The sequence below is a fragment of the Nelumbo lutea genome, chromosome 3, assembly GCF_056320005.1.
Source record: "Nelumbo lutea isolate HS-2025 chromosome 3, American lotus-T2T, whole genome shotgun sequence".
In the NCBI taxonomy this organism is placed as follows: Eukaryota; Viridiplantae; Streptophyta; class Magnoliopsida; order Proteales; family Nelumbonaceae; genus Nelumbo; species Nelumbo lutea.
Window position 1 is genome coordinate 63,631,233 of NC_142686.1, and position 11,767 is coordinate 63,642,999.

General features: G+C 37.2%; 1 protein-coding gene across 4 annotated transcripts in view; it reads right to left on the reverse strand.

Moving 5' to 3' along the window:
- The window catches only part of BGAL9 (beta galactosidase 9), a 150,973-nt gene extending 146,744 nt beyond the window's left edge, over positions 1-4,229 (reverse strand). For 3 of the 4 annotated variants that reach the window (XM_088978864.1, XM_088978863.1, XM_088978866.1), the window contains exons 1-5: positions 3,670-4,229; positions 2,636-2,731; positions 2,408-2,520; positions 1,601-1,667; positions 1,153-1,245 (exon numbers count right to left, since the gene is read on the reverse strand). In XM_088978864.1, the coding sequence (XP_088834990.1) occupies positions 1,153-1,245; positions 1,601-1,667; positions 2,408-2,520; positions 2,636-2,731; positions 3,670-3,849 (549 nt within the window). In that variant the 5' untranslated portion in view covers positions 3,850-4,229. The remainder of the gene's footprint in view (positions 1-1,152; positions 1,246-1,600; positions 1,668-2,407; positions 2,521-2,635; positions 2,732-3,669) is intronic. The other variant, XM_088978865.1, reaches the window with a different exon arrangement.
- Between the last annotated feature and the right edge of the window lie 7,538 nt (positions 4,230-11,767).

Here is an 11,767-nt window from a genome sequence, read left to right on the forward strand (position 1 = left end):
CAATCTCAATGTGTTTGGTCCTTTCATGCAAAATAGGATTGTTTGTGTATTGACACCAACTTGATTGTCACAATAAAGCTTCAAGAGACCAACGATCTAAATTTCCAAGTAGTTGAACAAAATTAGAACCCATAGCGTTGCCTCCTAGTTGAACAAAATGTCTATCAATCTCAATGTAATGACATGCGTCACATCCTAAGGAAACCTAAAGATCGTGCTCTAACAACCTTGTGGTCCCAAGTGACACGTGTCCCAAAAGGAGAAACCAATGTTCAAAGAACTGGACCAGGCATAGAACTGGAGAAGGGAGAGGTTCACGGGTCAGAGGTTCAATCGGGGTCGAACCGAAGGTCGAACCGAAGGTCGAACCATGACAATGTGGCATATATGTATATATACTATAGGTTATTTTAATACTATATATAATATATTTTACAGCTTTTAATATACTTAAATATGGTGGATGGATGACAAAGGGGATCTGATTTTCATTCCACTCAGAGTTAAGTTCTGCCCCCTAGTGGCATCTTCCTTACCGCTTCCAATACTCTAAGTCCATCCTTATCCCTATTGGCTTACACTTCCCCTCTTTTTTATTTGTTTGAAAAAGGCTTGGGCTGAACAAAGTAGTGATATCTTGTGGAGGGCCCCACCTACAACTAAAGAGAGAAAAAGTACACCCAAACACACGTCACAAAAGAATGGGATATAAGTAAGTGAGAAGTGGTTTCACCATTTGCCTTACAATAGACACACATACGAGGAGAAAGGCATTTATTTGGCCTACTTATTTGAAGTACATCACACAAGTGTTTATCTTTCCAAGGAAAGCTTCCCAACAGAAGGCCTGTACTTTTGGAGGGATAAACTTGCTCCAAATCTCTTCGCAAGAACCCCCCCCCAAGCTACAGCACTTGATTGTTACATGTTTTATACCTTGTTTCTAAATATTGAATATTATACTCTGTGTTTGTAAGAATTATATGCTTCTAATAACAACCCATGGTTATCTACTTTCTTGAGTGTATCCATGAGTTTTTGTGCATTATCTTAAGATTGAATTTATTGATCTCAATTTGGTACCAACTCTTTAGTCCCCTAGTAATCCATGCAATTCAAGTTTAAACTGAACTTCAAAAATATTTCCCAAACCTGCAACAATATGATGGGACCACCTTGCCAAGAAAAGAGCATCTCATCCAGCATTAGATCTATAATCATTTTGACAAATCTATGCATCTCCTCCTGGAAAATGCAACAATGAAATCAATATCAACAAAAGTTACTAGCTAACAAGAGCTATCCATGATCTTAGTCCTCACTCATCATAACAGCAAAATATAATGCAATGACTCATTTAACCTTGAACTCATTTCCACAAAACAAGTATATTTTTGAAAGAAGTACTGAACCAAAATAAAATGCTGCCTTGTATTAGGAAGAGAGAAACAGAAAAAAAAGGGAACAGAAAATTATAAACAAACCTATTCGATAATATACAACAAACAATTAGTAACAGAAAGGATAGTTCTAAAATCCTCACAGTACGTGCAATGTAAGATGTCCTTGACAATCAAATATGACCATAAGTATTCTATACCTTGAATGGTGCATTGTTGGTCCGGAATTCTATACCAGGGACATCACGTAGCCAGACTGGAAAACCCCTGCAAGATTATCAACAAAAATAAGATTAGAGATCTCACAAGCGGCACTTACTGGTGTATTGGTCACATCATAAGGAAAATAAATATAAATAAGATCTAAGTAACAGCCCCATTAAAATATATTGTTTTGGGATAATTCAGAAATGGCACAAACTTCAAGTTCTGTAAGACCTCCCAGCTTAACCTTGTCTCCTACCTCAATATGTTCCCAAGTTTCTGTTTGTTTGCAGTGCAAATCTAAACCTGATGCAAATTTTGCACCCAGTTAACTTTTGCATCTATTTAATTTGTGATTATCATTTGCACTCCTATCAGATGCAAAATTTGTACTTTTTGTCTCATCTGCGCTAATTTTCAATGCATTGTAACATCTTCCTCCTACCTTAATTTTCTCTCGTATAAAGTTTGGGACAGCATTATCTTACTTCCTACCTCACTTCCAAACAAAAAATAAATAAAAATACTACTCCTACCACCATTATCTTTCATATAAGGTGGAGAACACATCATTTTACTTCTCACAAACAAAAAAGAAAAGTCAAATCTGAAGCAAAAGTAAACTAGATTCTACATTGAGTGGACTGCAAACAAATTGAGTAAACTGCCATTAAAGAGAAGATAGATTATAAAGTTTTTTTTTTCATCCTTTACCATTCAATACCATGAGAAGCCTTAAATAGAAACAATTGTCTTATGAAAGGAACTATATTATAAAACAAAGTAAGAGAGAAACACAGTACCCAAAGTTCCATTCAGCACACACGTAAGGCCCTATACGGAGATGGAGGTAAAGTCCACTTGATCCAACCAGTTTCACAAACTTGACAATATCGTATCTCCCTTCAAAATTATACTGAAGAGAAATTATAACAAATAAAAAGAAATTTTCAGTAGGAAAAAAAAAAGTATATTCTAAGTTTTGTGCACAACTTCCATGAGAGAACACCAAGATGAACGACTAACCACACCTGTCCTCTTATTGGCTCATGCCCATTCCAAAATACATAACTTTGGATCATATCTGCTCCACCTTCTTTACTCTTGGCAATTAGATCAGGCCACATCTGCATATGTAAAACAAATTGACTAAAAATGACTTGACTCATAGTGTGTATTCGAGCAAAACACACACATTTGTTAATGTGCTTACGCACACACTAGCACAAGACCTTGAAAATGGTCTATTGAGGGATGAAAATACTCCAGTGGGGTAAAAGGAAGAAATAAAACCCCACAATAGTCCAATTTATATTATTAAGCTTAAAAGAGAAATTGAAAATGAAGAAAAGCACAAATAAGTGGATATTAGATCCCAAGGGCTGAATGTATTTCATGAATAAATCAACATAAAAAATCTCTCCTGCAGTGAATTGCAAGTTCTTAAAGTAGTTAATGTGATCTCAATACTAAAACCATCCTAATGAAAAAAAAAAAAAAAACAAACAAACAAACAAACAAACAAAAGTCAACACGTATACTTATAATGCATTCATTAGATAAAATCAAAACTATCAATAATAACTGCCTGGTCAATCATGCCATATTTAAAGAGTATCAAGTCTAATATACATCAGTCAGACTATGGATCACTTAGCAACTGAAATGCAGTGAAGTACAAAAGTAGCCGAAATAGATACCAAGAAAAATCACCTTGCAAGAATCTCGATTACGCGATACTATTTGCACCAAAACTACGCTTAATCAGCGGAAATTTCGAACTTAAAACAGAAAATTGAATCATAACAATGAGAAAACAAAAGATTATCATTACTATCATGACTAAAATCAATCCAAAAACCACCAAACTCTCAAAAAACTAAGTCAAAAGTTAAATTGATGAAAAGCCAGAAATATTGTCTAATCAAGGTAAACCAATGACCTATACAAAACTAAAACTTGATTAAAATCATTAAACTGAAATGATTCGAATCAAATTCATGCAAGCGTAGCAAATTGGAACCTGAATTACAATTCAGAGAAAATGATTAGGTAAGTGGGGTACCTCAGGCGTGGCACGAGGGTAGTGGATTCCAGCAGAAATGAGCATACGTCTCTTCCCATCGATGATAAGAGCTCTGTAATCATAGCTTACGTTGAATGGCTTAAAGAACTCTGCTGAAACCGCAAAGTAAGCAACTGAAGCAATAACCAGACACGCAAGCAAAGCTCGAGAACCCAGCATTGTTTCCCGAACGCATAGAGAAGTTAGGGGGAGACTGGAGAGAGGTGGAAGAACTGGTCGGTCTGCTTGCTGGAAATTTGCCAACAAACGACTACGCTTGAGAGTCGCGAGAAGCCGAGAAGTAAGCAATTACCAAACCAAATAAAGTGCCTTGGGTGTCCCAATCGACGGTTCTCGGGTTCTGTCTATGTTTGTTGTTTTTTGGCTTAACTTCTCCTCCACGTTAAGGGATCAATCTTGAGGAGGAACCAGTGACCGTGGTTTATTATATATATATTACTAAAAAGAAAGAAACAGAAATATTTGTTTGTTGAAGAGAAGGATCTGCTACCCCGTTGGCGTAGCCGTGGGCTAAGAAGCTCTTCGATACAGAGAATTGCGATACTGAAAATCGGATTTGGTCCTCACATGACCGTCCGCACACCATCTCACATTCTCTAACAGCCGTGCATTGTGAATATCTCTACATAAAAACATACAAATACCGGCATGTTCTAAATGCTCAGCTTAAAGGCTGTGAGGACTGTGTGAGCACAGTAATGTGAGACCAAATCCAAACAAGGGATATAGATAGTTGGCACATCGGAGTCCGGATCTGCTCATCAAAGAGTGAAGACTAGATTTTCTTCTCACACATGGTGCCTCACGCCAACTCACGTGCACATCCTACCATGCATTGGGAACATTAAAGGGATGAGCGATTCATCATATGGATGGCCGAACCCTATAGGAAGGTTGGGCGAAATTTCAAAAGTTTCGCTTTCCCATCTCGGAATCACATTTACTGTTTTAGAATAACTGCATTTTTCAAAAATCAATCTTGAACCAAAAACCGAACCAGATCAATAGGAGAGGGATATACCTAATACGAAAAAATAATATATTCCAATAGAGGTGTTTACGCCCAATGAAGGTTCCAAAGACTATTCCCACGGAAAATGACATAGTACAGGGTGGAGCGGAATAAGGAGTGTTCTTCCAAAGAACCAAATTCTTCACCAAGAATTCGCTAGAGGGTAGGTGAGCACGACTTCCAATCAGTTTTTCACCAAAAACTGGTATCAAGAATGCTTCTTGATAGCTCCTACAACAATGGAGGTCGAACTAGCTATGGCGACGACTGGAGGAGAACGTAGGGAGAAGATGGCGCAGTCACATTGGTGTTGTCTTCTCTCTGTATAAACTGAGATATGATCTCTAGATTTTTTTGGATGGGGTGAATGGTTCGCCCCCTCCTCCTTTTATAACCTTAAAAATAACTCATAATCTCATTAAGAGTTTCCTAATCCAAATCTATATTTGGATAAGGAGTTCTCTTTAAAAGATAAGGATAAGACCTTATCTTATCTGCAGATTAGATCAGCTCTCTCCTAATCTCATTAGAGGTTTCTAAATCCAAATCTATATTCAGATCTAGACTCTTTGAGTGGATAGGGTAAGACCCTATCCTATCTGCTGATCCAATCCCAGATCCACCCCTCTCTTTAATTAGTCCAACTAAACCAATTCGAAATGGGCTTTACTCCCAATAAGTCTGTGTGCTCATTAACCTTCCAAACTATTGCCCAATTGGGCTTCCTTGTATGGCGTGTGACCCAAACATTGATCTACGCATCAGCCACATGGGTTCAGCCCAGCCTCTGTTACAAAGCCAGGCCGAATTCATTAAAAATATAGTGAACCCCCAGAAGCCCCTCACATGGATTCCTAATGGGCCCAACACTTACACTAAGTGGTCCCTGGGCCAAACCACCTTATAAAAACCCAGGGACTGTGGGCAGATGCAAGATTAGCCCATCGGGCATTACCCCCAATGGTCTTACACTTAACCTCTCAGCCCATAATGATCAAACACTGCCCGACAAGAGAAGACCTCTTCCTCAACTGCATGGAACAGTGTTGCACTCTCTACTCACATGGATCTCGGGAATTAAAACATTTTGAAACCATAATATATATATATATATATATATATATATATATAGTACATCCATATATAAATATATTTTGCAAAACAAATTTCAATGATTGAAATCGACTGCCGGTAGTCTTGGTTTACATCAGAGAAATGCATCCCTGATCATTACCTTTGTCTGACAAAGGGGCTGATCCTGTCACTATGATCACCCACTCAGATGAATTCTCGGATTGTCCCAACATACCCAGGTTTTGACCCCCGCTAAGGATGTCATTGGTTGGCATATCAAAGATAGCCCGACACCTAGTGTAATATCATAATCGAGTCTAGGGGTCAGGTGTAACATTCCAGTTTTGCCCACTAATCACCAAGGTCTAGGGCAATACGGGAAATATGATCAGGTCCAGGGTTTCAAGTAAACCTACACTATATGTACCTCGGGTCTCACCTTGGCAGCTGAGACAGGCCACCCCAACACTTGGCGGCACATCAGTGTTAGCCTTAATAGGATAAATCTCCCCAGACTTATCCAACGGCTGTGAACATTCTAAACTAACACAAGTCTCATAAGTATCCAGTTTAAGGGTATTACACAGAAACACACCACTATAACATGAATAAAATATGTACTTTATTCATTTACAATAAATGTCATAATGTACATCAACCTCACACGCACATCCTACCATGCATTGGGAGCATCTCCCGTACTTATAAGTTATTATTCACGGGAGATGTTCCCAATGCATGGTGGATGTGCCTGTGAAGTGCCTATGTGTAAGGAGCAGATCCCGTTCCTAAAGAGTGTGCCTCACACCCATCTCATAGTATGTCCAGGCTGCACATCAGGAACATCTTGTGTACTTGTATTTGTTATTCATGGAGTGGTTGTGAGGTCGCCGCAAGGCACGCTCTGCAAGTAGCAAATCCCAATTCAGCACATGAGGTCTATAATGGACCTGTTCATGGGCCAAGTAGCTTAACAGGCCAGGCTAAGTCGAGCTTGGAATGTTTGGAGAGATCTTTGGTTGGAATATTTCCCAAACTTTAAAGTTGTTGGGCCTGATCTAGGTGGCAATAACCCAATTTGGGTAAATGACACGATTGACATTCACAAAAGAACCCGAAATCAAGAGTTGATCAGAGGCAGTTTTAGTGAGATTATGGCAAATCAAATTCTAAAGTTAAATTTGGCTGAGGGTTCGTGGGAAAACAGATTAGTGTGGAAAGGTTCAGCTTTAGGTAAGTTTTTAGTTAGGTCTACTTACTTTGAGACAAAACATGTGACGGATGAGGACATGGTAAGCATTTCTGCTTCTTCTAGATACCAAAGTTTTCAAACTAAGGTATGGAAATCAATCTAGAATCTTAAAATAGACCCAAAATTTTCTCATTTCCTTTGGAAATATTGTTGGAATGCAATTGCAATAAAAGAAAACTTGCTGAAAAGACAAATTTCTGATGATGCTACTTGTCCAAATAAGATTTGGATTGGTACTTTATTTATAATTAAATAAGCATTATCTTCCAAAGAGAATGGGTGCTCTATACCTAAATCTATACCCATTTTCCATCCAAATCACATGACAACTTAAGTTCTCATTAAACCACTTAACTAATGACATTAATAATGGGCCTTGGGTACATTTTCTTTAATGGTTTTCAAACTTAGGCATTGCATGGAGAGCTAGGCCTAATCATTGTATGGTGTGGGACCCACAAAGTTCTCACATAAGTCCACAAGGGTTCATCCACACCTCTAGAAGAGTTTAGGTTGAATTTGTTGTCTACCCAACAAACTTGGCTCAATTTCGGCACAAGGTTTATTAAATGATCTTTCAGTTCAGCCACCCTATGAAGACCTAAGGATGAATGACTTATTTAAAATGAAGTCCATCAGATAATCAGCCTTGTAATAGTCTCTTACAAATAGCTTCTCAATCTACAATTATCAAAATACTACTTATAGGGAAAGTCTTCTCCCCATACTGCAAAATCCACAATCACACTCTCTACTCAGATGGATCCTAAGACTAAAATCTTTTGTAACCTTTTTCATAAAACAGTAATATAACATATAACTTTTGCAAATCAAATTTCAAATATAGTTGAATTCCATTGATGGTAATTTAGATTTTCATCAGAAGGAGTGTGAACCTTAATATTCACTCTGTTTGACAAAGGGACTGAACTTGTCACTATGATCACCGATTCAAATAATTTCCTAAACTGTCCCAACATGCGCATATATTTGACCTTTGAGGTATCTCACTAGTTGACATATCAAAATTAATTTAGTCCAAAACCTAGTATAGTATAATAATCAAGTTTGGTCTAAGTGCAACTTCTCAATTTTGCCCATTTATTTCCAAGGTCTAGGGCATAACTACATATTGGTACAAGTTCAATGCTTTTTCCAAACACCTATTGGTTGTGCTTAGGGTCTAATTCTAGTAGTTGGGACAAGCTACTATACTAATTTTGTACAACACAAGTGCCAACTTTGTTAGAATAAACTCTCCAAATCTATCCAATGGTTGAAAACATTCTAAATTAACACAAGTCTCCGAACTCTCTCGTTTAAGGAGAAATTTATAGAAATATAACAATTTAACATAAAACAATAATGCACTTTTGCCATTCATTCATAAATGTTTATGTACAATAATCTTATTGGAGCTAAGGGCATACATTATCTAATAGCTCTCACTTGCACTTAGGTCTAATTGGGTATAAACCTTCATCCATACTATCTATGTGTCCCTCAAACACTCTTTCTATCAGTGCTTAGTTAATGAGTTTGCAACATTTTGTACTAGTGCTACCTTTTTAATATAGATATCTCCTCTATCAACAATCTTCTATAAAATGTGATATTTTCTCTTGATATGCTTTCATTTCGAGTGGGCTCGACTCTTTGGCTTAAGCAGTGGTTGTAGTCTTGTCACACAACAGTGGAATGGGCGATGTGCTAGATGGTATGACTCACAGTTCTTGTATTAATTTCTTCATCCAAACTGCTTCCTTAACAGCCTCGCTTATAACAGTATACTATGCTTTGGTCATGGAATTTATTGCGAACCCTTGTTTACTACTTCCCCGACTAGCAAAGGAGGAACCCAATATAAACATGTATCTCAATGTAGGCTTTCCATTATTTGGGACAAATTGGAAATCAGAATTTGCGTAATCGATCATTTCTAATGAACTATTATTGAAGACAAAACAATCGTCTTTAGTTCTTTTTAGGTATTTTAGTATATTATTCACACCTGTCCAATGCTCTTATCTTGTGATGAATTAATTTCTACTTACAACACTAACAACTTGAGCAACGTCAGGTTAAGCGCATAATATAGCATTCATGATGCTCACTACAGTAGAGACATTAGGAACATTTCTCATGTCCTCCATCTCCCTAAGGGTCTTAGGCAACGTTCCTTTAGAGAGAGTAACTCAATGTTTTAAAGAAAATGAACCCCTTCTTGGAATCATGCATGTTGAATCTTTTAAATACCTGTTAACATAAGTGCATTGATACAATCCATTTAACCGCTTTGATCTATCTCTATAAAGCCAAGATCTTAAGATGTAAAAACCTTCGAAAAGATCTTTCATGGAGAATTATTGTAAAAACCATACTTTCATTCTGTTAACATTCCTACATCATTCCCAGCATGAGCAAAATGTCATATACATAGAGAATCAAGATTGCAACCTTGCCTCCCACTGTTTTTTTTTTTTTTTTTTTTTTTTTTTTTTTTTTGTAAATACAAGGTCATCCAGATTTTGTTCAAAATTAAAATGTTTGACCATTAGGTCAAACTAAATGTTCCAACTTCTAAAAGCTTATTTTAATCGATATATGGATCTGTTGAGTTTATATACTATGTATTCCTAACCTTTGGCAATAAAGACTTTTGATTGTCCATATAGATATCTTTAAAAATATCTCCATTCAGAAACACAATTTTGACATCCATTTGCTAAATTTCATAATCCTATTGTGCAGCTATAGCCATCAGTATTCTAATAGAATTAAGCATGGCCACAAACGAAAAGGTTTCTTCATAGATTCCTTCCTTTTAAGTGTAAACTTTCACTACAAGTCAAACTTTATAGGTCTCAAATTTCCTTTAGGATTGTCTTTCACTTATATATCCACTTGCAATCGATTGTTTTTACCCTAAGGGCAAGTGTACAAAAGTCCAAACTCTATTGGTATTCATCAAGTCCATCTTGACTTTCATGGAATCTATCCATTTTAAAGAGTCTATGTTTAATATAGATTTCATATAAGTCAATGGATCTTTTTTATTGTCTATAGTTTTCATTAAGTAACTTGCTTGATTATAACTGAAATGAACAGGAGGTTTAGACACCCGAGTAGACCTTCTAAGATGGGTGTTGGTTTCTAGAATTGTAGGTTATCACCTGCAACTCCTTAGTTATCCTCATAAAAAATTAATCTCTTAATGATGATTTCTCATGATGTAATTCCCCTCGAAGATTGGGTCAAAGAAAAGTACTCAATGAATTCCTTAGGGTAATCTATTAATAGGTAACGACTGCTTTTGAATACTAATTAATTCATACTTGTCTTTTTCACATGTATCAGACAACCTTATACCTTAAAGTGTCTAACACTTGGTATCTTGTCAATCCAAATCTCACATGGAGACTTCAAAACTAACTTGGTTGGAACTCAATTCAGTATTAGGTAATTTATGCCCTTAGCTCCAATCAGAATTATGTACATTATGACATTTATTGTAAATGAATAAAACACATATTTGATTCATGTTATTATGGTGTGTTTCTATGTAATACCCTTAAACTGGACACATATGAAACTCGTGTTAGTTTAGAATATTCACAACCGTTGGATAGATCTGGGGAGATTTATCCTACCAAGGCTAACATGGATGTGCCGCCAAGTTAGTTGGGGTAGCTTGCCTCAACTGTCAGGGTGAGACCTGAGGTACATGCAGTGTGGGTTTTCTTGAAACCCTGAACCAGACCAAAATTATAGTATTGCCCTGGACCTTGGAGATAGATGGACAAAACTAGAACGTTACACCTGACCCCTAGACTCGATTATGATACTATATTAGGTGTCGGATTGAGGGTAATATTTGATGGGCTAATCTTGCATCTGCCCACAGTCCTTGGGTTTTTATAAAGTGGCTTGACCCAAGGACCACTTAGTGTAAGTGTTGGGCCCATTAAGAGCCCATGGTGATAGGCCCAAGGGTTCACTGTTTCCTATAGTGAATTCGGCCAGGCCTTGTAACAGAGGTTGGGTTGAACCCATGTGACTGATGTGTAAATCAATGTTTGGGTCCCACGCCATAGAAGGATACACAACTACGCAACAGTTTGAAGGTTGAATGAGCACATGGACTTAATGGGCCTAAAGCCCAAATCGAACTGGTTTAATTTGATTAATTAAAGATGGGCGGTTATGGGATTTAGATCAACAGATAGGATAGGGAGTTATCCCTATCCACTCAGAGAGTCCAGATCCAAATAAAGATTTGGGTTAGGAAACTCTTAATAAGATTAGGATGGCTAATCTTTATTTGCAGATAAGCTAAGGGTCTATCCTTATCTCTTAAAGAGAGTCTAGATCTAAAAAAGATTTAGATTAGGAAACTCCTAATAGGATTAAGAGGAGCTCTCTTTAAGGCTAAAAAATAGAGGAGGAGGGCGAACCCCAATTCACCCAAGCTGATTACAGATTCAAGAAAGAAGACAGCCCCAGAAAGACTAACGCCATCTTCTGCTCTTGCCTCCCTCTATTGCTGCCGCTATTGCCACTTCAATCTCCACTTGTAGGAGCGATCAAGAAGTGTTATTGATATCAGTTTTTGGTGAAAAATAGATCTGAAGTCATGCTCTCTTGCCCTCCATTAGTCTTTTGGCGAAGAATCAGGTTATTGTTAAATGACCAACATGCTGGTTCTGCTCCATTATACACGAAGTCATATTTAGTGGGAG